Raw genomic sequence first — 24,144 nt, 5'->3', positions numbered from 1 at the left:
AATCTGTTCTAAATGTAGAAAAAAATGCTAGGTTTTAATACTCTTGCTAACAAAAATGAGAAAAAATGTTTAACTAATAGAAATAGTTAAAAGTTTTTTGTTAAGTCTATAGCTGTCAATGGCAGTGAATGAGTTAAACTTAAGGCAAATTTATGAGTTTGGGCAGAAAAAAATAATCCCTTTCCTTTACTTTCTAGAAAGAAATAAAATTATATATTTGACGTTCCAATTTGTAATAGTGTGCAGTCTTCCAAACACATTGTGCAAATGCTACCATCCCCACTAAAATCCAAAACAAAGCGCTCCATGTCATTTTAATATTTTATTGCAATTTATTCCTTTACAGTAAAACAGAAGGTGAAGAGTATAAAAAAATGGACACACGAGGCGTCAAAGCAACTGACAGACAGACGACGAAGGAAGCGAGCGAACATTTCTACGAGAGCTAAAAGAAATACAACACGAGCGCGTGTGTGCGCGCACGTGTTGCTTGCCGGTTGGGACGCGCTAAAAAGAGGCTACACAGCAAATCACAGCAGCCACAAATGAATACACTAACTGTGTGTGTGTGTGTGTGTGTGTGTGTGTGTGCGTGTCTATGCGCCATGCTCGTTTCCGTGCACTTCTGCTTTTGTTCTTTTGTTTTTTTAATGGTTGTTGTCAAATCCACATTTGAGTGATAAAACGGAAGTCCGATTTCCTACTAGTAGCGTTACACCGCGATGAGCTGAAGTGCGGTCAGTCGGTCGGGGGCCTAAGAGTCGTTTTCGCCGTTGATGCTGTCGCCGTCGTCATCCCCTTCCACGTGCTCACCTTCCTCCTCCTCCTCCTCCTCTTCCTCCTCCTGCTCTTGGCTCTTCAGCTGTAGCAAAAAAAAAAAAAAAGCGCTCACATTAGAAATGGAGCACAGCAACATTTAGGAAGGCTTAAAATTCAATTAGATCCAAGCGAAACAAGAAAAAAATGATTTAGATAGCATGTTGGACTCCCACTATTAAATATTTTTAGAGTCAATTATTCGCTAGATTAAATTGAATATTTGTTTTCCTGATTGTCATTAACTGATGATTGTTGTTTAAATTGAAATCCCACAAGAGGGAGCGACGTACTCGCCAACGTTTTGAAAAATGTGAAATGCTCAAGATTGACTTCTGAGGCTACTTCAGGTTTAAATACATGTCAATGTTTTTCATAATACGACTACCAGCAACAATTATTTTGTAATAGATTAAACGGACTATATATTTTTTTCATGAACTGATTATAATTCAGTTACTGGTTTGGTCTGTAACATGTCAGAAAATTGACAAAATGTTTTCAAAAGTAAAAGGAGATGTTTGCAAAGGTCTTATTTGGAGAAAATGTGAGATCATCAGAAATATGACAATATTTACAACTAACTGAGAGGCTAAAATCAGGGGATTTTGGCTGTCTTAAGTTTAACAGTGCCTCTAAATCAGGAGACACCAACTCCGGTCCTCGAGGGCCCCTATCCACCTACAGTGCCTGCTGATGAGCTGATCAATGAACCAGGTGTGTTGGAGGAGGGAAGCCAGGATAAGCAAGACAGGGGCCTTGAAGACCGGAGTTCGTTACCCCTGCGATTAATCGATTACTTTTGACACCTCTAGTCAGAAAATTTTTGGGGGGTGTCAGTCGTACCTCCTCCTCTTCCTCCAGCAGGTCTCCCTCCTCTTCTTCGTCATCATCTTCCTCCTCCTCCTCCTCCTCCTCTTCCTCCTCCTCAGTGTCGTTCAGCTCCTGGCTGTCCCGCTTGAGGGCCTCATCCTTCTTGTTGCTAGGATGAGGCGGGGAGGTCACTTCGCCAGGCTCGGGCTTAACGGCTTTGGACTCTGCCAGAACATAAACAGGATCGATTTCGAGCAATCATTAAATGGCATTTGATCAATCTTGTGGAGCTGCCTTGTGGAGTTTTATGGAAATTCATGGTAGCAAAGCATGGCCAACCTACACGCAACAAAATAGAAGCGATTTCTTAATCTCATCCAGAGTATGACTCAGATTCAACTTGTAGGACCCCTTACTCTGGCCAAAATAACCCTAAACTGGCCCATTCAAATCAAAATAAACATCTTACCTATTCTACAGCGCGGCTTCTTGTGGGTCTACGACACCTAACAAGTTAAATACTCCCAAGGGAAACTGTTACTGGGGATATGCCCCACCCACAAGCATTGTCAAAAACTCAAAATTCCTTGCAGTTTACTATGACCCATCTGTCCGTTACAGGTGCTTTAAATTGCAAAAGAATGGGACAAAATATCAGAAAGTGCATCCGGAAATGTGCAAAATGAGGCTAAAATGGCGGTCCATCTCCCCAACCATTAACTGGCGTACCCGACTTCTTGCTGTGGTCCTTCTCCATACGCTCGAGGCTGTCCAGGAGGTCGTCCACTTTGCTCTTAATTTGAGTCAACTCGCGCTTGATGGTCTGCAGCTCGTCGAATTTCACTAAGAAGAAAAAAGGGACATCAGACTGGATGACAACACCACATTTATGGAGTTAAATAAATGTAAACGGTTTTTGAACATATTTGCAACCTTCAGTGTTGGGAAAGTTCATTTCCTATGCAAAGTTGAGCACACAAATTTTAAAATTAACTGCTTCCCACTCCCCTTTTTGAGTAGCACATGCTTTTTGCCATGATTATTTTCTGACTGTTTGCTATAATGTATTGCTATGTTTGGCTTTTGGAACATGACATATTTGTTCAATCTACTCAAAAACAAAACAAATCAAATCAACTTCCGTTCATAGTTCATAACAAACATTTTTCAAACTAAATTTATCGTTCCAAAAGAGAACTAGTTCATAGTTCATAATTCAAAGCTTTTGCATCCACCCGCCCCGTCATTTTCAGTCTTGGGACTTCGTGGACTAAGCTGGGATCTGAGTAGGGGTGTTAGAAAAAAAATCGATTCGGCAATATATCGCGATATTACAGCACGCAATTCTCGAATCGATTTGATATGCAGCCGAATAGATTTTTAAACATTTTTTATGGAAATATTCAACAAAACGTCTTACTTGGGGTTAGGATTTACACATTAAGCATGGAAGAATGTTATATTAATGGAACATTAAGCCATAATATTTTATTTCAGTGCTGTTCAAACATGAAACAGACTGCAACCTGTTTGTTAAATGCAGTGGCTCAGTTATAAGCCTGAATTTTCAGATAAATAAATACATTTTCATGCATGTACAAGTTTAATGATTTGTATTTTCTAAATTTTAGTAAAAAATAAATAAAATGAAAAATAAATTGCAATAATCAATTTATAGATTTGTATCGGGATTAATCGGTATCAAATCATGATTAATGAATTGTGATACGAATCGAATTGGCAGGTACTAGGCAATTCCCTTTTTTTTTAAAATATATATATATACACATATACACACACATATATATACATATATATATATATATATATATATATATATATATTATTTTTTTTTGTATGTGGGTGAGCATGTGCGTGCGTGCGTGTGTGTAAAAAAAAATCCCATACTAATAATATAATATAATAATAAATTGCCAAATGCAGAAACATCAATGTAAGTTATCACGATGTAGTGGCTCTCGCTAACAGACAGAATGAAGTAACCGGAATTAGGTTAAAAAAATTCTATACTAGGCAATTCCCAGGGGATTGTAATTTGTGCCATACCATGTGGAAATATGCGCTAGTATATTTGGATATTTGTATACTTCAATTTTGAGGAAAGGAAAATTCCTTGAATCCTTGAAAATTAAAACTGTAAATATAAATTAAAAGAACAAGGAGAAATTTAATAGAGTAAGAAATGCATGCATGGAGTACACACAAAGAGACAGAAGAAAGTTACATTTATTAACTAATTTTTCACAGATTGGTAAAAAAAAATGTGCCCATGAGTAGTGTTATCTTACCTGTGTGTATGTGTTGCCACCGCGTTTTGCGGGTGAATATTTGTTACTTGAAGGAATAGCACTCCCAAAGTCGATGCTAATTTCCCGGTAGCATATAAATGGGTAGCGATGTTTTATAAATGAAGCAAATTGTATATAAATATACAATGTGTGTAATTCTTCGTTGAGTGTTTAGTTTTACAGTTAACTCCAACTGGGGTGTCATTACACAGCTTAAAGTAACACTATGGAATTTTTAGTTTATGTTGATTATGGCGGCGCCAAATAGGACAAAAGCAGTATTGTTATGTCTGAAGGAAGACCAGATTTCCTATGACTACAAGCGCATTGCGTAGTTTTTTTTTTTTAGCTCACTCTAGCAAGTGAAATCTGGGCCAATGTTGATCCTTGACTGTCTTTTCATCCAGGGTAGCTTTTGACGTATGCCATAAAGCAGTCAGCACATTTGTAGTTTTTTTGTGTGGCAGTGTTCCTACCATCCTCCTCAATGTTGCATAGTGCCAGTAAAAAGGATACAGACCAGACTCAGGTACCATTCAACTAGTTTTAGTCGATGTTTAATCAGAAGAGTTATAAAAATATTTTATTAAGGTTGAAAAGTTCCTTTGTGCTGCTTTAAAGAATTCTTGGAGACTGCAGAAATACATACGCTCTGCGTATCTGCAACACTAGCAACACGGGGCAACTACACATCACATTTTGATGACTTATGCGCCTTTATATCAACTGAGATTGCCAAATAATGGCCTTTTCCATCTAATAAAGGCTTGCTTACGGTGCATTTACCTGATTTTTCTCTTTGTAGTCTAACAAGAGAAAACACAAAAAGTATTTACATTTTTTTTAAAAAGTACTCACTACTTCTCGACGAGTAGGCCCTCGGGCTGCTCTTGGAGGACGAGGAGAAGCTGCTCTTGGTCCGCCGGCTGCTTCCTCCTCCACCACCTCCTCCTCCTCCACCTCCACCACCACCACCACCTCCTCCTCCGCCACCACCACCACCTCCTCCGCCGCTAGTGAGGCTGACCCGTGGGCGCTTGGACGGGATAATGGCGCGGGAGAGCGGTGGAGGCGGGGCGGGCACACGGGATGGGTACGAGTACATTCTGTGGCGTCAAAACAAAATGACTTGTGCGACCATTTTGCACCAAGAGATATGTTTCTGCAGTGCTGGCAACAGACTCACCTGTCGTAGTAGTCTCTCTGGAAGTCGTAGTCCAGCTCAAAGGAGGAACTGCTGCATGGGAGAGGGGGGGGGGGGTAAAATTCTGAATTGTGTGAGTTAGAGTGCACTGTACAAAACTCGCTGCACTGACCTGTACATGTCGCCAGCTGAACGTTTGGTGGTTTTGGAACGGTGCGGTTTGGGTTCTCCGGCAAGGTTGATGTCTGAGGGGAAGAAACTAAAAGATGAATTTAAAAAGAAAAGACCTCCCCCTGAATACACCAAGCAGCTGCTGATTGTGGCGAGGAAGTGAGAAGATATCGCACCAAAAATATAGTGAAGGATAGGAAAGTGGGAGTTTCCTAAATGCTATACTTTGTCCAGGAGGTAATTTAAATTTCAGTGTGAGGGTTTAGTTAGGGTTATGGTTTAAGGTTAGAATAATCGTTGAGGTCAGGGTCTGAATTAGGTTACTCAAAATGGGGTAATGGTTGGGTCAGGATTAAGTTTGGGTATAGGGTGGCATTTGTTTTAGATAATGGTCGGGTTAATTTTAGGGGTTGAGGCTACTATTTGGTTCTGAACCTTGTTGGTGCTCACCCCCCATCAGTTTCCTTTGCGCATTCCCCAAGACCTCCTTTATTGAAAAATGTGACCCCCCCAATTCCAGACATAGGGTTTACTGGTGAACAAAATGAACAGCCTTTTCATCGAATCTGGCTCTCCTCACCTTTCATTCTCATATGCTCTTATCTCCATCTTCTTGCATCTTAAGGACGTGTTCCTTTTGTTTTGCTAGATAGCTAGTTGTGCTGGGCTAGAATTGTTCACCTTGGCAATGCACATCGTGCAATTAGGACCATTTTCTTTTTTGCACATCAAGTATGAAGAAGGGATTACAATAAAGAAATCACACAACGTGCCAACACACCCAAAAAAATCGATACTTTGATATTAATCGATAATAAATCTAGTGTGAGTACAAGATATTCAATTATTTTGGTATCAATACTTTTCAGCCTGGCAGCCTCATTCAGATTACACTGACACACGCTCCTTGTCGATGCCAACGGCGCCAGCATTTAACAGCAGCTCCAGCGCCTCTAAAGCTAATGCGACTAACGCTGCTCGGGTAGTGCAAGGGCCATTTGATTACTTTTGAAAGGCGTAATGACTGTGTGCACTTTGATAATGACAGCCTGATACAGTTGCAGTGCTGAATCTGATCATTTTATAACAAACCAGGCTCAATCCATGCAGATGATTTAGCCAATTAGCAAAAATTGCTAATGTGTTCACCTCGTCTCATAAATCAAAATCTATGGGGAGAATTTCTAGAGCGGAAAATTGTGCGCCGCTAAGTAGTTTAAATTTAAAAAAAAAAGGGGGGGGGGTTGATTATGTAAAAATGAAAACCAGTTCGACTTGGTCGCTCATTAAGTAAAACGTGTTTTATATAATTTTGTTATTTGGGCAAAAATATATATTTTATCCGAATAGTCAATAGCATTTTCAATAGGATATCCAAATGCCAAAATATTTGATAGCTGCAGCCCTGAAACTATTCAGTAAGTGGAAAGAACTCAGCTGCAGCTGCTACTGTATGGCAGCAGCATTTGAAGAATGAGCCTGTAACAAAAGTGACTCTCCTTTTTATGTTTACATTTGCACTTAAGAGCTAGACCGTGCATTTTCTTGCAGGCTGCTCAATAAAAGAACATTTTGAACACTAGAAAATTTATATTAGGCATTTTTTTTAAGTTACAAATTTCGTCTCGTGGGATTTGTGTCTTGTCTTAAGCTTAATTATCACAATTAGTGTCAAGATTTAAGTAGGGTTAAGTGGAAGTTTAGAGTTGGAAGTGTGGGTGTGTACAATGGACCACAGTCTAGAGAATTTGTTTATTTTTCATTTTTAGATAGCCGTGTTTGTAGGAGTAAGAGGGTCTTCCTTACCGAGCACTTGGCCGACAATCATCCGGCCGTCCTCCCCGCCGACGGCAGCGCGGGCGTTGCGCTCGTTGGCGTACTGCACAAAGGCGAAGCCCTTGTGCACGGAGCAGCCCACGATCTTGCCGTACTTGGAAAAGATGGCCTCCACATCAGTCTTGTTGACCAGCAGGGTGTTGAGGTTGCCGATGAACACCCGCGAGTTGAGTGAGCGCGGATCTGTCTTGTTTGTGATGTTACTGGCGGTCATCAGGCTGGCGGCGGTGGGCGAACGACTGGTGGTGGTGGGGGGGGGAGAAGACAAAGCACAACATGCGTTTAGCCACCGAGCGACACCCAAGAAGGGTAAATGTCTTCCAGATCGCCAAACGAAGAGCTGGAAAATTCTGTAGAAGAGGTTCCTCCACCAAGGAAGTTTTGCTGTCGTCATTTTTTGTTTGGTGAAAGATACAGCTAAATCTACCGAACCGATGACCGGGAAACTTACACAGGACTAGTCGTATTAATTAGATCCTTTCCATGACATTATCCTCAAAAAGCACAGTGACTAAGGTTATGCTGTTTAAAATTACTGTACAAAATGCTAAGTCCTGGTGGAGTTATGTTTTTGAGGCTAAGTGTTATTTTCTTCGCATTTTCGGGGGTTTTCCTTAAGTAGAAGTCATGGTGAATGTGTGAATTTAAGATCGTGGTGTTCCAAATTAGGATTGTCATGCCTTGTTGGAAGTCTACACCTTAAGTTTTTATAATAATAATAAAAGATATTCAGTGAAACTAGACAGCATGGATTACAAATCATTAAAGACATTTTTTGCTTCAGTAATCAATTTGACCATTTTGTGCTGCTCAAGACTACAAAAAGAGCTACTAGTAAGTGGCAACCTGCAAACAAGGATTAATCAATGGGTAACAAAATTGTAATATCAGACATTCCCATAAATTACAACAAAAATTGACAAACAAAATCATGTTATCATAAAGATCGAAAAACAGTGAAACAAATTGTCAAAAGCGGATAATGAGAAAACAAATAAAAGCCTCACTTGGTTAATTGAGATCATTTAATCAACATTTTATCAAAAGCAAAGTTGAAACAGGAGGTTTGAAATAAATATTGCGCAAACATGAATGCTGCATTCGAGGATGGTCACCAGGAAGTGTGTCCGGGAACTCGAAAATCCTACTTGCGAAGTCAGGGGACAGACGGACTACAATGTGACGTCACTCTACAATGGCGACCCCTTTGGAAACACAGACCGTCACGCGGATGGTAAAACACAATTTACTCGAGTATAAAACAAGATCGCTTTCTTCAGTCATAAATATTCGACATAACTCCACATAACACAATGTGAACGTACATGACAGTATGCTGCCATCTTCTGCATGAAATTATACGGTGAACTACTGAACTGTATGGAAGGTTTATGAAATAAGATTAAAAACAATAAAGGGAGTAAAATTGCGAGAAAGCAAGTTTGCAGGAAGTCAAAATAAGTTTTGAGGACCAAAATAAAAAACAATTTATCACTATCCGCCATTTTGGTTGTTTACTTTCGCCTCGAACGCTTTCAGGACTGGGAAAAGCCAAATGGGCTAAGTCCGATTTCCGATCTTCCTCGAATGCAGCACAAATGCATCATTTCCTCAAATAGTGGCCTCTGCTGGACTGAACACCTTGCCCCAAAAATGAGGCTGCCCATTTCAATGACCTTTAACTTATTGATGAATGGTCTCACCATGAGTGTCAGTAGATGTTTTTACCACAACAATAAACCGCACACGTGGCATCTGTGAAGCCTAGTAGAGAACCAAAAAAACATGAAATTGTTTTTTTCATTTTGCTACATTATACAGTTGGACCCTAGTTACTTGTGAAAATGTGAAAATAATTGTCACTCCTTTATATTTGCCATGTACCCCAAAAAAATATTCTGATTTGAAATAAAGTAGGGGTAACATGGATAGGTATCCCCCCAAAAAAGGAAAATCCAAGGGAAGTTGAATTAACTGAATATGTGTGGGTCAACTTTTACGCATATTTGTTATCTAATAAAACATGCAGTTCCAATACTTTTTAAAAAAAAAAAAATTAATTGAACGTAAAAGCATATATCACAATATTTGGAGTAATGATATTTTATTGAAAGAAGCCCCAAAATGTCGGCTATTTGACTTTACCGCATATAAAAATAAACGCCACCCACCAAACCAGTTCTCATGAGCCACCTTCTATTCTGTAGTTGTTAATAAACACCCTCGGCCAAATACAAGTTAATATGAAGATTACAAGTCTGAGGTCACTTTTGGATGAAAAATAATCATCTTGAGTTTCCTCAGCAAAATGTAATGGATGAGCAAGATGACTGTGTTTGTTATTCCTATGTCATTACTACTTTATTACAGTGTAATGACAATTTGTGGCAATAGAACGCAAGACCTCGCCAGATTCTGGCCATTAAGTATCCCCCACAGAGCAAACATAAAACAGCAGCGGAATCAAAAGTTGGGGGGGGGGGTGGAGTGTTGGTTGAAGGTTGTTTGGGATTGGTCATGACTCACTCCATAGCGTCTGTGTGCAGGGTAGTCGTCTGTTCTGCCTGACACTGTGGGGTGGGGGCTCACTTTGGCCTGAGGTCTCGAACCTTCACCTTTTCGCCCCTCTTTTCTCTCTCTCGCCTGAGACTTTTAACTGAGGCGACAGAAAACAACAACCAAACACACCTCAGTCACGCTAAGCAGGGGTTACGGCGCAGCAAGTCATCTTACCTGTGTGCAGTGTAGGTAGGAGGAGGAGTGTTGGTGGTGAAATGTTGAGTGGCTAGTAACAAACAAACACACAAGCGACCGATAACGAGCCACCTTGGAGGGCTAGCTAGTATTTCCAGTAATAGGACATGAAAGCACACCAATTTCTAGAATTTCATAGATGTGTGAGGACCGACCTTCAAGTACGACTCCCAATTTTTGAGGGACAAAAATAAGTAATTTTTAGAGGGGTGGCACGTGGGCTTGTCTTGTTTGGTCTGCACTCTTTATAACTCTTATTTGAAATGTTTGAAGATTGCCCCATCTCAGTGAAGGTTTGTGTTCAACTAAAGTACATTTTAGCAGCAAAATGTTAGGGACTCCTTGTTAAAAAAAAATCCAACAAAAAGCTCACATTCCCATATTTTTCTTAATGCTTAAAGAGATCATGCATGCTGCACCAAATTAGGATTGCCTGACACTGTGACATTATGACCTTGACAAGTAATTTTTGCGGCAAAATTATACTTTCCAATAGTGATGGGAAAATGAAGCTTCATGAAGCACTTGTGATTTTTTTTTTTTACTCTTTGACTGCCAAAAACGTTAAATAACGTTTAGTAAAATCCTACAGAGGAGCGCTAAAGACGTTAAAAGACGTTCACCAAGTTTTTTTTTTTTTTTGGGGGGGGGGGGGGACGGGTGGAGGAAAGCCTTGGCCAGCTGTGCTGAAAGCATCAAGCAGATCTAGTTAGTATAATGTCTATTTTTGGCCCCGAGATGGCAGCGATGACTCTCTTTGGACAAGATCGGGTAAGCGTCAGTAGTAGAAGACGTGAGGCGGAGCTAGAGTGTTGAGGGGACAATGGCTGAGAAAGCGAAAATGGCAACCGGTGGCAAGCAGCTCACGCTTGATTGTTTTTTTCAAAGAAGAGAAGCATCAACCAGTGCTAAAGAGCACCATCTAGAGGAGGAGTTTAAAAAAATATCAAGTGCGTCATAAAGCTTCATTTGTCCATCACTGCTTTCCAGTAATTAAAATGAACATTATCCTTAATGTTGCCCTTTCTATGATGTTTGGGCTTATTTTGTGTATGCATGCACAAAACTAAGTGTCATTTTTGCAGTAAATTTATATTTTCTTACTTTACATAATTTTGCATTTTCTTAAAATAGTTTTCCTTGTTCCAAATTGGGATTGCCCAGCCTTGGTGGAGGTCTGAGTTTGACTGTTTCCTGAAATGGTTGGTCAATTGTAATGCAAGCACTCCAAGAGAGTGTTATTAGTTCATGAGCTTTTTTTTTTTTTTTTTTTTTAATATGCTACACTTACATTACATGAACAACGAATGAAGGTTAATGCAACTGTATCAATGATACGGCTTTGGATATTGTCTTTATTAAATATTGTCTTATCTTAAAAAAGAAGAAGTGTGACTTAAGGGGGAAAAAAACAGTATTTCCTGAGATAAATACAGTCCTTCAAACCCTTCTTGGTTATTATAAAAAAAAAACATCTAAACACTTTTACTGTAATTAATGAGAACATGAATCAACATTTAATATCGTTTACCATTTCAAGCGGTTTCTCTCAAGGAGTGTTTGTTTTAGGGAAATTCACAATTCCCAAATTTTGTATAAAGAGTATTTGTCTCATAAGTGTGCAGCCATAAACAAACTGTAATAGGTTGTGTGCTAAAAGGCTGGTTGCGCAAGTGAAGTTGCACAGAGGCTGTTAAAGACTTTCAAGAAGAAGAAAAAAGCTGATTATAGAAAAAAGGAAACCAATTGTTTTTTTTTTTACTAATTGAGTTGTATTAAGTTAATAGTTTCAGAGAATACACGATTATCCTATACAATTTTCATTAGTAAGCAGCAGCCCTAATTCGACCTCCATGTTACATTACCGTATTTTTGTTTAGTAAAATCCTTGCCCCTGGGATTAACCTAAAAAAATGCTATTTGAAATTACTAAATTTATTGTTAAGTTAAAAAAAAAAAAAGCTATTTTGAGCCTTGTAATCTAATTCCAGTTTGACATTCAAGCACATTATGCAGAACTTTTTTGCATTTTCTAACTACAAAACTAAAACAAATACATGTTTTTGCTGATGCACTTAAAAAAAAAAAATCAAACCAAAAGGTTCCATTTGAACATGTGCAGAAGCCAGATCTTGTAGCCACAAAGCCATATTAATGTGCCGCACATACTACTTTTATAAACACTTTCATCCTACAAGTTTAAAAGGCTACTGAGGAACCTTAATCTGAACAAAAGCGGTGAATTGGCAGAAAAATACACCAGATGAGTCTGGTCTCTGCCGCTAACTGTTGATGGAACAGTCACCTGTGTGGCCAGAAATCAAACTGTTATGTTGGAATAATTTGTACAATATAACTTTGTTGCTTCGTTTGATAAAACATACATTGGTGTATGAAAAGAACTTGGCGCATCATAGTGAACTTTCAACAAGGGATGCACGGTAATGCTATTTCCAACCGATACAATAAACCAATAATTAAGTGCAGATGCCGATAACCGTTTGCAAAATTAACTTGAATACAAAAATACTTTTGAGTCCTACTATAAGTCTAACATGTACAAATACAAAGACATGTTGTGTAAAGCACCATGAAGCTGAATTTGATCATATCTCTGCTTCAGAGACAACCAGTAAATCATTTTGAGTTTGCCAAAACAGAAGAGTCATGTTTTAAAAATGCAACCCCAAAAACTGTGAAGTAACATTTTGGGGAAACGCATTAGAGAAAGCTCACACTAGTCACCATGATGCATCTCCTGTAAACACGAGGTCGTGAATTATGACATCACAAATATGCAACACTACCATAGGAGAGGGGAGGGGTTGAGGAGTTGGGCACAACTTGAGCCACAACCACAACAGATTTCTTTATTATCTGGTTTATTTGTTTGGCGTCAAATTGGTTGATAATTGCCAATAATGAACGGCCACCAATATTATCGTGCATTCCCACCTTCAACGGCTTTTTTTTTTGTGTGTGTGTGTTTAGTGTCATTTGGAAACGACTAGAAGGGTCCTATGGAGTTTTTTCAACAGCAGTCAGAAATCTGATTTGTTAGACTTAAGTAGCTAAGTAAACTGATTTTTTTGGGGTGATGAACACACTGCAATTTAACATGCCAAGTAGTTGATGCTATTTTGATAAGAAATGCGCAGCAATTACAGTACATCTTTCAAACGCTCTTTGCTGGCTCACAATTGAACCTCTAAATTGAGAGTGAAATAATTGAGAGTTGAACTGGCATTTTATGAAAAAACACCATTCACCACTCAAATGCTATAAGTGTGTTTTGCTTTTTTGTGCGTTTGTCTTGTGAAGATTGGTGACTAGGGGTGCACCGATCACAATTTTCTGACCGATTACCGATCTTTCAAAAAAGCCTGACCCGCCGATCCAGATTTTTTTTCATTATAAGCAAAATATACATTCAGTGTTCCAATCTTGTTTTATTAAAAAACAGTGAACAATATCGGTGAAATAATACAATGAGTTGATGAGTTGTTTTAACTGCACATGAAGTAGTTCTCTCAAATAGAAATGAAAATCCTATTAGTTATTGTTAGATATTAGTAACATTTAAATTCCTTATTTCATATATTAACCATTGTTATACATTATTAACATCTTAATTCTTTATATTAACCATGTTTAAATGTTTTATAGATCTGTAAAGCAAGTAGTGTTGAACTCAGTATAATTTGACTTTAAGCTGGAACATATTGTTTGGTCTAAAAAATTATTTCTCAGTGCTCTGTGTGAAAACACACATTTGGTCCTTGAGAACAGAATCTGTCTCGAACACACACCCCTGACCCTGAATCTGTTTTCGCCATCGCTCACGGAAAAGTACCAAGATAGTATGTTTTGTCTACAAATGAAAGAGAGGCGGTCTGTTTAACTATAAGAAGCCATTTTACACGCGAAAGAGACACATTCGGCACTCTGAAATTCCACCTGTTATGTGATGTTTGGAGCCTGTCACGATGTCCAGAGATCTCTGTTAGATTAAATCATTTTTGCAAAGGTGTTTTTTTCTTACATTAAATCTGTCTTGATATTTTTGGAACACGCAAAGAGGACAAATATTTTGTTATTCCTCTTCATTATCTCAACAGAACAGGACAGTGGCTGACTTTTTCAGACCCCTTAAAGAGGGAGATGAGATTGGTGGAAAAGATCAGTTCATTTAAGGGATCGGCTAATCACCGATCTTCCAAAATCAAGGAAATCGGGGCAAATAAATCGGCAGGCCGATCGATCGCTGCACCCCTAATTGGTGACCCAACCATTAGAAGTGGAAAAGCAACTTACTGTCAAACACACCAAAGTATCTGGCAGGTCAGTATAAAACGACCAACACAACTAATTGAACATCGATTTCGTATTAAATCTGTGTCTTCAAGTAATATGAGTCTTCAAAGTCTGACTCGTCCTACTTCATTTTTGTTTTATTACACAGCACTTAACGTTTAACGTTTATTCACGTACAAATATTCAGATGTGACTCGACACATTTTCTGGCTTCATCTTGGCAGTATGGAACTATTGTTTGCATTATTTTTGGCATAAAACAGTTTTGAAGTTTAAATGCTAGCACTGTCAGCCACGACCTATTGTAGCTGAAAAGGGTTGGTGCCGTTTGGAAAACACATTTGATCAAAAACCATCTCTTATAATAGGCCAGTGTTGCACTAAAATGCTCTCGCTGGCACCAAGCACCCAATAAAAGTTGCATAGGTGCCAACAAGGAAGGAAACTGAAGCTGCCCTACAAGTATTTCAAGATGTACCTCCTGCATGTGCGTCAATGGCCGTTTCCGCAGGAATGTTTTAATGAAGGCGCCATTATAAAGGCATGACAGGAGGTGAAACCCATAAATCAGAGTACTACTATTAGAATTACTGCTGGATGACTGTGATTGGACAGAAGTTGGGAAGCATGTGAGATATGTCTGGCATTAAGTGCCTCCAGGTACACGCGTAGCATAATATATACATACATACATAATGCAGGATGTAAGTTGTTTATTCGTAGCCGACAGGAATGAGATGGTTTAGCGATATGCATGAAGTCCTCGATGGTTGCTACCGTTTACCATTTTGAATGTGCAGAGTGTCGTTCAATTAAATATATCCTTGCCGTCTACAAAAAAAGGCAATTTTGTGGGGTCTTGCATTAAAACGCTGTCAATTACCAATTCTATTGAAATAAAAAGTAATGTTGAATGTCACTGTTGTCTTACCAAGTACCATTTTGACTTGAAATGAATGAATTTTTGGTTGCTGCCGTTTGTGATTTTTAATTTACAACAATTACTGTCAAGTGAGTGCATCACAGTAGAGTCAGAGAGGTCTTGATTGCGTGAAAAAATATTTTTGTAGCTACCACTTATGTTTTCTAATTTGCAAAAGTAAAGTAATTTAAATGTCAATTTTCACTACCGTCCACACAACAGTGCCCCAAGGGCTCAGGTAACTACTTTCACGGCACACCTGTTTTCTGGGTTTGGTCGGGTGACGTTTGTTGGGGTTTTAAGTGTGTGGGGGAAAAAAATCACTTTCTTTAGTGCCACTTATAATTAAATAATATGCAAAGAGAATGGTAAAATATGTCACCGTTATCCTTTCCAGTCACTTCTGTGGGGACTTTCTACGTGAAAATGTATTTTGGTTGCCGCTATTTACGATCTCTAACAACAATCAAATATGCCACTACCATCTTTTAAGTTAATTTTGCGTGTTCTTGCATGTATGAGAATTAATTTCAGGCTTTGGCAATTTACCATTGCAAATGTACAAAATGTTTTGTCACATAGGTCGGTTAGAAAGAAAATATTAATCACGATTATTTTTATAATAATTGAAATTACAATTAGGACAATCATTTATTTTTTGGTACAAAACAAGAAAATGTTTAAACGGGAAAATTATTAAGACAAATAAAATTTGTTGAAACACTATAATTATGCATGTTCCTTTTGGATGAAACAAATTTTAATTAAAAATATATATAAATTCAAAAAAGGTGCAAATGTACAAATTTAAATAACTCAAAATTAATATTAAACATTTTTTTGATGGTTATACTGATTTTGTAATTGTGGAGTGTAATAATTGAAATTGAAATTGTAATTGAATTTCAATTAATTGCACATCCCATTGTCACACATTTGGTGCTTTCATCTTTCCAAGTCAATTTTGTGGGATCTCATGTGTATGAAAATCAATTCAAGGTTGCAGCTACTTACATTTTTCTAATATGCTAAAATTGTCAGTTAAATATATCTGTGTTATCTTTATGAGTACATGTCTTGGGGTCTTGCAGGCATGAAATTTCATTTTTGTTGCTGCTGATTCTTTCTGTCGTGATTTTAAGTTATCGGTGTGGTCTCACACATGAAAATTCATTTTAGTGGGGGCTGCTCACAATTTATAATGTGCACAGTACAGAGGGTTATGTTTTACTATAGTGAAACTTGGGAAGCATACATTTTCATCTGTCACCATAAATGTGATTTTCAGTTTCAGCTCTCTGCTGCTGTTTATTGGGACCACTGAAGAGGCAAGTAAAGAGGGGTTTCATTTTTTTTCTTTCTTACAAATATAAACCACCATCATACTTTTTCAGTTAAACAGACTTTTAATTAATTAAAAATGTGCAAGTAACAAAACTGAAGCCACTTGTAGTCCAGATAAAATTGAGAGAAAAATGTCCCCTTGTCCTCAAAATGGCCCTCGTCCTCAAAATGGCCCCCCGTCATCCTCATCATCATCATGGGAGGGGGAAAAAAACACTCTCCAAAAAGAAAAAAAGAAAAATAACTGACTGTTCAGTCTGAGCCTGAAAAGCAAAACAATGTTTAAAAAAAAGACCTAAACCACCCCAGCAAACGCGCCCCAATAGCGCCACCACCTGCCTTCAAAGAGCATCACATGCTCCCCTTGCGCTTAGCCTGAGCTAGGCTAGCGCTAGCGTGGCTAACATTAGCCAAGGAGCTAAAAATGCGCAGCAAACATCTCAATATCCACCAAAAAAGATAGCAAAACCGGCAAAAGTCTGCGACGTGTGGTCGATAATCAGGAAGGGGATGTAAAACTACCAAACCAGACGAGTTAACTAGGGCTAATCTTAGCCGTGTGCGTGTGAGTGGAAGGGGGAGGGGGATCGTCGTCTAAAAAGCTTGCCAAAAACACATCAGTCCAGTCAAATGGTAGGATTCCCCAACAATAGCCACAAAAATATACCTAGGCCAACTTGCAAAACTGGAAGAAACTGCAGCTAGGATGCTTCCAAAATTGTTTTTGTTTTTTTTGTCGTTCAAACCACAAGCATTTTTTTAATCAGGGGAGCAGCAGGAGGATGGCGACTAGCGTCTAGCTCGGCAAAATCGAAAAAGCATCGCTGAAAAAAAAATCCAAAAAGAAAAGAAAAAGGAAGGAAAAATGAAAAATAGCTGGGAACAAAATACTCACCGCGACCCTTTACGAGCACAAAATGCCTTGCTTTTCGGTAAAATCGCTCAAATTTTGTGATATTTAGGTCGTCCTTTAGGCGAGCGCAGGCTTCTTTTCGTGAAGCCTCCGGTGAGCAGCGAGCTAGCGTTCGTCGTCTTCTTCAGCTAACGTCACGGGCTAATGGCGCATTAGGGATGCTGCTTTTACTGCACGGCGCGGCGCCAGCGAGCGGGTGGTTGGGGGGCGGAAGCTTTTCTGCGCTCGGTGAGATATGGCTGGAAAGCTCATGGCGGGGTGCCGGTGTGCCTGGTTATATACAACCGCGCTCACTTGTCAAATCAGCAGATATTTTATTTTTACTGGAGCTACATTAAAAATAAATCACATTGACACTCAAAGTAGACATAGAACGTTTGGTTAAGTAATGTCCCAATCGTATATCAGCAGCAAATATAGTAGCTTGTAATCAGTTTAGCTCAGCAATTCGTAAAAACAACAGAAACGTCGCTGGTGTACTTCTGAAGTCTGCCAACAGAGGTTACTGTTGGACTATGATGTCAATGGATTCGAAACTTATTCAAAACACGAAGCTAATATTTAATGAATAAATAATGTACACGGAAACAAACTATTAACTAACTACAATATTTTTTTAACAAGCCGTGATTAAACGGTTAACACTTTCAAAATCGCCTGCGGAGAATCCTTTTTTTTTTTAAATGCTCACAAACATTGAAACATCTGGGATAAACCTCCACTAAGTGTTTTCTATGAAAAGCGGGGATTATCCACAGACATTTATTCTTTATCAAGGACTATAGTTGTAGCTGTTTATTGAGCGCTCCAAGATGTTTATGTATGTAACTATGGTTGTATTATACTGCTCCCAGGTGGCCAAGTTGGGCACACCAGAAGGCTCAGCATCATCATGGTCATTAGATTGAAGCAAACGTGACAAAAAACCCGTTTATTTTACATTGTGTTTAGGCCACTAATGCATGTTTTATAAAATACAATATTATGGAGTGCCGTTGTCATAAAGTTTGACATCCAGCAGTGACAATGCAGATATTTGGCCCCCTTGTATCAATATTGCAATGTCATATGTTGTTATTTTATCCCAGAATGAATACATTCTATTGTTTATTGAGGTTATTTTGACAAAATCACTTTATTTGGATTAGAAGCAATACCAGATGTTTACCACATGACCTTCTCATCAATGATTAGTAGCAACATGTGAGTTGCATTCACCTGAGGTCCAAAAATATGTTTATGTATCTTAATTTTATGTTACTCTTTTGCCAATTGTCCATCTGGTTCTGCAGTGTTTGTCTACGACCTTGCGTTTGTGTGTGTGTGTGTTTGTGCGTGTGTGCGTGTGTGTGTGTGTGTGAAATTTCCTGGGATTCTCCAATAAAAAGTGTGGCTTGCAATTCCAGAGTGTAACCAGATCCGTCCTTTGTGTAGCTCCTCCATCAGGCTCATGCCGGGAGCAGATGTTTGAAGAGGGCTTCACCTCCCCTATAGTTTAGTTATGATGACATCCACACATGTGATAGCAAAAACATCTCAGCTCAATTTGTTCACCGACAACAGCTTGAAGAAATTCTTCATTGTTTTAGTAAGAGGATTTGTGGGAAAATGCAATATGCACAGCAGACCATTTTACAGATTGCAAGTACGGGCGATAGCATCAGAGCCACTTGAGTAGATGATTGGAGCTCATTGCCATTGATCTCCTGAGAAAAAATAATAATAATTTGGTCAGTCTTTTAAGAGCTGTGTCATTTTGAAACAATAGAAGGTCACCAAAGTTAGAAATGGCACTCAAGGGTCATAATATTGTGGCCTGTCAGTATATGCTCAGTGTACAGTACAGTATATATATCTTTTCCACAGATTTTACATCCTGTATTCTGATATTAAAAATGTTATTTTGCATTTTCTTTTTGAAGTCTTAAAATAAAAATAGTTTTACACATTTTTCACATTTTTCTTTTTTTTTGTGGGGGTGGCAGGTTCTTGTGGTGAAGAATACAGTGATAATAATATTAAAAACAATATAAATTGTAATTATTTTTGTTTAGAGCAAGTATTTTTTCTTTTGTGGTTTCATAATGAAATATTATTGGCAATATTAATAATTACAAAATAATAATGATAGTAATTTTGTATTTATTTATATTTTTAATAAGTAATCATTATAATAATAATAAAAATAATGATAGTATTTTATTTATTTATATTTATTATTATTATTATTATTATTATTGCATCAATTATGATATAATAATTATTATAATTTTTATTTATTTATTATTATTATAATTATTATTTAATGGTGACTGCTATTCAAATCAATAGTAATGATAAATACTTTTTTATGTATGTATGTATGTATTTATTTTTTTTTTTTTTTCAGCATGTGCACGCACCACACATGCAAGCTTTGGCTCCAGCGGGCGCGCGCACTCTGGCAGACAGCTCGGACCGGAGCAGAGTTGAGACGTCAAAGACGCTCAGCATTCTTGCAGAAGTCAGCACTCAGCAGCAAGCTGGCTTCACCTGATTTGCAACACTTTGACTCGCTCTGACCTCAACCTCACGCTCGGTGTCAAGTGGATGTTAAGGAACGTGCCATGACGTGAGTGTATGTATTCTACTTTTATTCCAAATTTTAAGAGTTTGTCTGGTGAGTGTGCAACAAATACAGGAGCAAGTAGCTATATTTTAACCGATATTGTACAATAATTGTTCAGTTACAAAAAATGGTAGATAATTATAGGCATATTTGTTATGAATAAGAATTCACTGACACTACAAAATTTGGATTTTATGCAACTTCTTTTCGATTGATATCTACAGTCATAAGTGTACGACATCTAATAACTATCGTCTGTGATTGCTATCGGCATGTGTTGTTGATGATTGTGTTTTACCAAAATATATTATAGACTTTACACCGATCTGATCAGCTGGATTGGGATCGGACGATATTATGCATTTATGCAAAATCAATTACATAATTGATCAGGTCCGCAAAATATCACATACATGTTATTTTCAATGTTTATCTGATTTTTAAATAATTTTTTGGGCTTATATTTTTTTTTTCTCCATACATTTCAATTTTCACTGTTAGTGTGCTGGGCCAGTCCCTATCCCCCGCGAATGGCGGCGGTTGACTGTAAAGTTGTTTGAATAGATATATTTATATCTTCTGATTGAATCGGTCTTGCTGTTTTTCTCAAACTGACTGGTCGTTGAAAAATCCTGTTTGCGCAAAGCATAATATCAACTATCTCAAAATGGTTGTATCGTGGTATTATCGTTAGCAAGACATTATCGCAATATCTTATTATGTGTGATTCCCACCCTGATTTCCTAATGATCCCCCTGAGTGTTGTGAGGGGGTGGGGTGGGGGTGACGATTCTTCCCTGCAAAAAAGTTGGGTAGGTTGACAAAAGACTGACTCCAAACTCCCAGACTATGGGGGCTCAATGGCCAGCGGCAGTGGTTTAATCTCGGGTGCAAAAATTGGAAAGCCACCCCACCCCCACCCCTCCAGGAGCTCCAGGATCTGAAACCATGGAAGGTAGAATCTCAGAATCCAAATTCCAAATATGGCGTGGAGACAATTTAATTAATTACCGTCCGATGAGAATACCCTACCCCAAAAGGTGTAAGCACAATTTAGTAGGCCTCACAAGATGATGTTATTTTGAAAACAGGGGCCCTGAGCTCCACAAGTGTAAACTATCGGACCGCGGCCAACTATCGATGCGACTGTGGACATACGGGGGGCTCACGGGTCGTTAAAAAAGCCCGGCAACGGGTTGTGAAAACAGTTACGTCATTGAAGAGTTATCTGGGCCGTAAGATGTAAGAATAGCGCATCGACGTGCGTGCATCTCTGGATCCTAGTGACATTTTTCACTCGCCATCTGGACCAGGAGGCACGAGCGTTTGTAAGTCAAGAGCACACATTTGCTGGTTTTGAAAGGCCACAGCTGTGTTTAGCTAAACTCAGCCAGCGCGTTTTTAAAAGACACCACATGAGACCGGGTTGCCATTTTGCCGTAGAGTGTGCTGGCTCGCGGTGGGCTTTGTGGGAAAACTTTTCTTAGTTTTACCGTAACACTCTTCTTTATGGACCACAGCCCAGAGTGTTTTTTCTTGATGGTTGGATTCCTTGTGGAACTCTGCATGGGGGACTGATGTGATGCTTCATAAAGCCTATCAGTATCATTAGGCTTAAAACTGCCCCTAATCCAAACCCCTCATTAAGGTAACACTACTCCTAACACAATTCCCAACCCCAAAATGATACTAACCCTAACCTAAACCTATCCCTAACCTGAGAGGACCTTAACCACTAACCATAGCTATAACCCCTAAGCTTCCTTAGATAACAGTAAAACTGTGTCTGTGTCCGAATGTCCACTGTTAATCCCAAACCCCTCATTCACTGTAGTCCCGCACTATACACGTAGTGGCCTAATATATAGTGTCCTCATTCTGTTTGGCGATTCGGAAAGCCAGCTCACTACTTTCTCCTCTTTCGCATATTACGTGACCAACGTACATGTCATGACACACCGGCGAATAAATCCTGACCTATTTATTGTTAATACAAATGTTTTAAAACTGTATTTTGTTTTCTTTGTCGTACATAGTTTCAACTAAAACAAATTATTTCCTTAGTATATAGTTAAAGTATCGTTTTGATTCTCACGCTCGCGCTGTCGCTAGCGCCATTCTTTTTTCATACTCGCAATGTATTGTGGTCTATAGTGAGCATCGATGTTCAATACTTTTCAAAGTGCATTGTGGGTAATTTTGAGTGCACTACATTTTTGCTCCCTGGACATTCGAACACCCCTACAAAATGGCGTGTGCCCTGAGTAGTGCGCTAGTGTGCATATTCGGACACAGCCTATCACAAGCTAAAACTGAACCCAAGCTAACACTAACCACATAGCCCTAAACCCTCATTAAGGTATCACATCCAAACTCCAGACACGATTCGCAACTCCAAATCCAAAATGATACTAACCCTACTCTAAACCTATCCCTAACCTAAGTGAACCTTAACCCTTAACCTTAGCTAATGCTAACCCCTAAAGCTTGGCTTAGCTAACAGTAACTAGTATGCCAAGCAAAACCTTCACCATAGCTAACAATAAACCTAGCCCTAACATTCCACAATTTCGTTACCCTAACCCTATCCTTTAGCCCAAACTCTAGCTAATGTAGCTATCGTTCATCCATGACCCCAACCCCATCCCTAACAAAACAAAACGTACCACCCTACATAGGTAACTTTAACATTAGCAAATCTTAATTACTTAGCCCTAGCTAAAACGATTTTTCTTATCCTGCCATATCACTAAGCTTACTCTCACTAAACTCGCCTGCAGGCTGCATCGGTTCACAATTTTAAACGCTATACATTGTTAAATTATTTTATTTCAATAAATAATTGCTAAATTTATTATAATTTTGTTAATTGTACATGCTATTTTACAATGAGAATGAATGATTTTATTATTAAAATAAACTTTTTACATAGGCTACACATTCTAACATTTCTTTTAACTTCATCCATCAATGAACTGGCTCATCTGTCCATTTTAAAAATGTAACACTTAATGATAGAAGTTTGCCCACCCCTGTTCCAACCTGAGCGAAACTTAACCCCTGACCCCAAACTGCGAATCCCGAAGCTCGTCCATCTTTGCAGATACACATTGTAAATCTCTCTAATTAGGATTGGCTCACAATTCCCACGCCTCCACGTTACAGTAAGGACCATAAAACAGTAAACCAGACTGTACCAGTAAACCACGTGCGTGAAGCATACACTTAGAGACCGGCTGGTCTGTCAGAAGTCCACTTACTCATCGTCTGAGCCGCATCCGCATTAAAGAACCCGGCCGGGTCGTACCCATGACTCATTACCCGCTGTGAATGACATCAGCCACATATGAGTGAAGCCACTTCAGATGGTTTGTCAGTCCCAACGACCAAGATTCCGGACCAGGTTTCAGGCATTTATTTTCTCTGCCTCAAAAGTGTGTCTTAAAACTTGGGTCAACAAAAAACAAATAGTCAGAAGGACTTTTTTAGGATTGTAAAAACTTTTAATGACTTGCATGTCTTCCCTTGCCAGCAGATTACAAATGTGTTGTGATGCATCTCGCAAAAGTGTTTTCCTAAACATGAACACTTGAACCAGACCAAAGTCATTGGTGTAAACCCTAAAGATTCCTAATGAAAGGAACTTTTCTTGGATTGTAAATTTTTGGTATCATGTTGAGTTTTGTTTTCACCACACAGCACAGTGAAGATGTCTGTGGAGACCCCACATGTTGAAAATGTGACGCTCTAGAGCCCAGAGAAGTTCGGGACGGCTTGACGGCATCCCACTGACACTCGAGATGTGGCCCCCAGACTTCGGACCCACGGATTTTGGACCACCGGACGCTCAGATGACTCATCCTGGTTTCTATGAAGATGTGGAGGACCAGCAGGGACCGCCATATTCCGGGGTTCAGTCGTCCATCCTCTTGGGTGGTGTTGGGGTGTGCTGTGCATCTCGGACTTCTATAGGCTCTATGGAGCTCAGCTGTAGGTCAAACCCTGACAGAACTGAGACCAGATCCTCCACTAGTCCTAAAACCTCCCAGGGGTTCTCCAATAGTCCCCAAACTCCCCTACCTGCGCCCTACAATCTCCCTGGTTGGATCACATCTCCAAAACTCCTGGAGGACCGTCTCTGCGTAAAACAAGAGCCCGCAGAGGACATTTTATATGACCAGCAGTGTCTTTGGACGGACT

The 24,144-nt window shown here is 39.0% G+C and overlaps 1 protein-coding gene across 3 annotated transcripts; it reads right to left on the bottom strand.

The window, feature by feature from the left end:
• Positions 1-307: 307 nt before the first annotated feature.
• Positions 308-17,579, bottom strand: hnrnpc (heterogeneous nuclear ribonucleoprotein C). 3 transcript variants are annotated; one of them, XM_077556277.1, is made up of 9 exons: positions 17,319-17,579; positions 9,616-9,745; positions 7,060-7,328; positions 5,255-5,327; positions 5,125-5,172; positions 4,797-5,044; positions 2,359-2,472; positions 1,663-1,853; positions 308-862 (listed from the first exon to the last, which is right to left on the bottom strand). In XM_077556277.1, exons 2-9 carry the CDS (start codon positions 9,618-9,620, stop codon positions 755-757), a joined length of 1,056 nt encoding a protein of 351 aa, XP_077412403.1. In that variant the 5' UTR covers positions 9,621-9,745; positions 17,319-17,579; the 3' UTR covers positions 308-754. The 3 variants fall into 3 exon arrangements, with proteins under 3 accessions (XP_077412403.1, XP_077412402.1, XP_077412405.1); XM_077556276.1 differs by having other exon boundaries at positions 5,125-5,175; positions 17,319-17,575; XM_077556279.1 differs by lacking the exon at positions 9,616-9,745 and having other exon boundaries at positions 5,125-5,175; positions 17,319-17,576.
• Positions 17,580-24,144: the final 6,565 nt, after the last annotated feature.

This window comes from Vanacampus margaritifer, chromosome 2, assembly GCF_051991255.1.
Source record: "Vanacampus margaritifer isolate UIUO_Vmar chromosome 2, RoL_Vmar_1.0, whole genome shotgun sequence".
NCBI lineage: Eukaryota > Metazoa > Chordata > Actinopteri > Syngnathiformes > Syngnathidae > Vanacampus > Vanacampus margaritifer.
The sequence above is the reverse complement of the archived record's forward strand: the minus strand, read 5'-3'. Positions and strand labels throughout refer to the sequence as shown.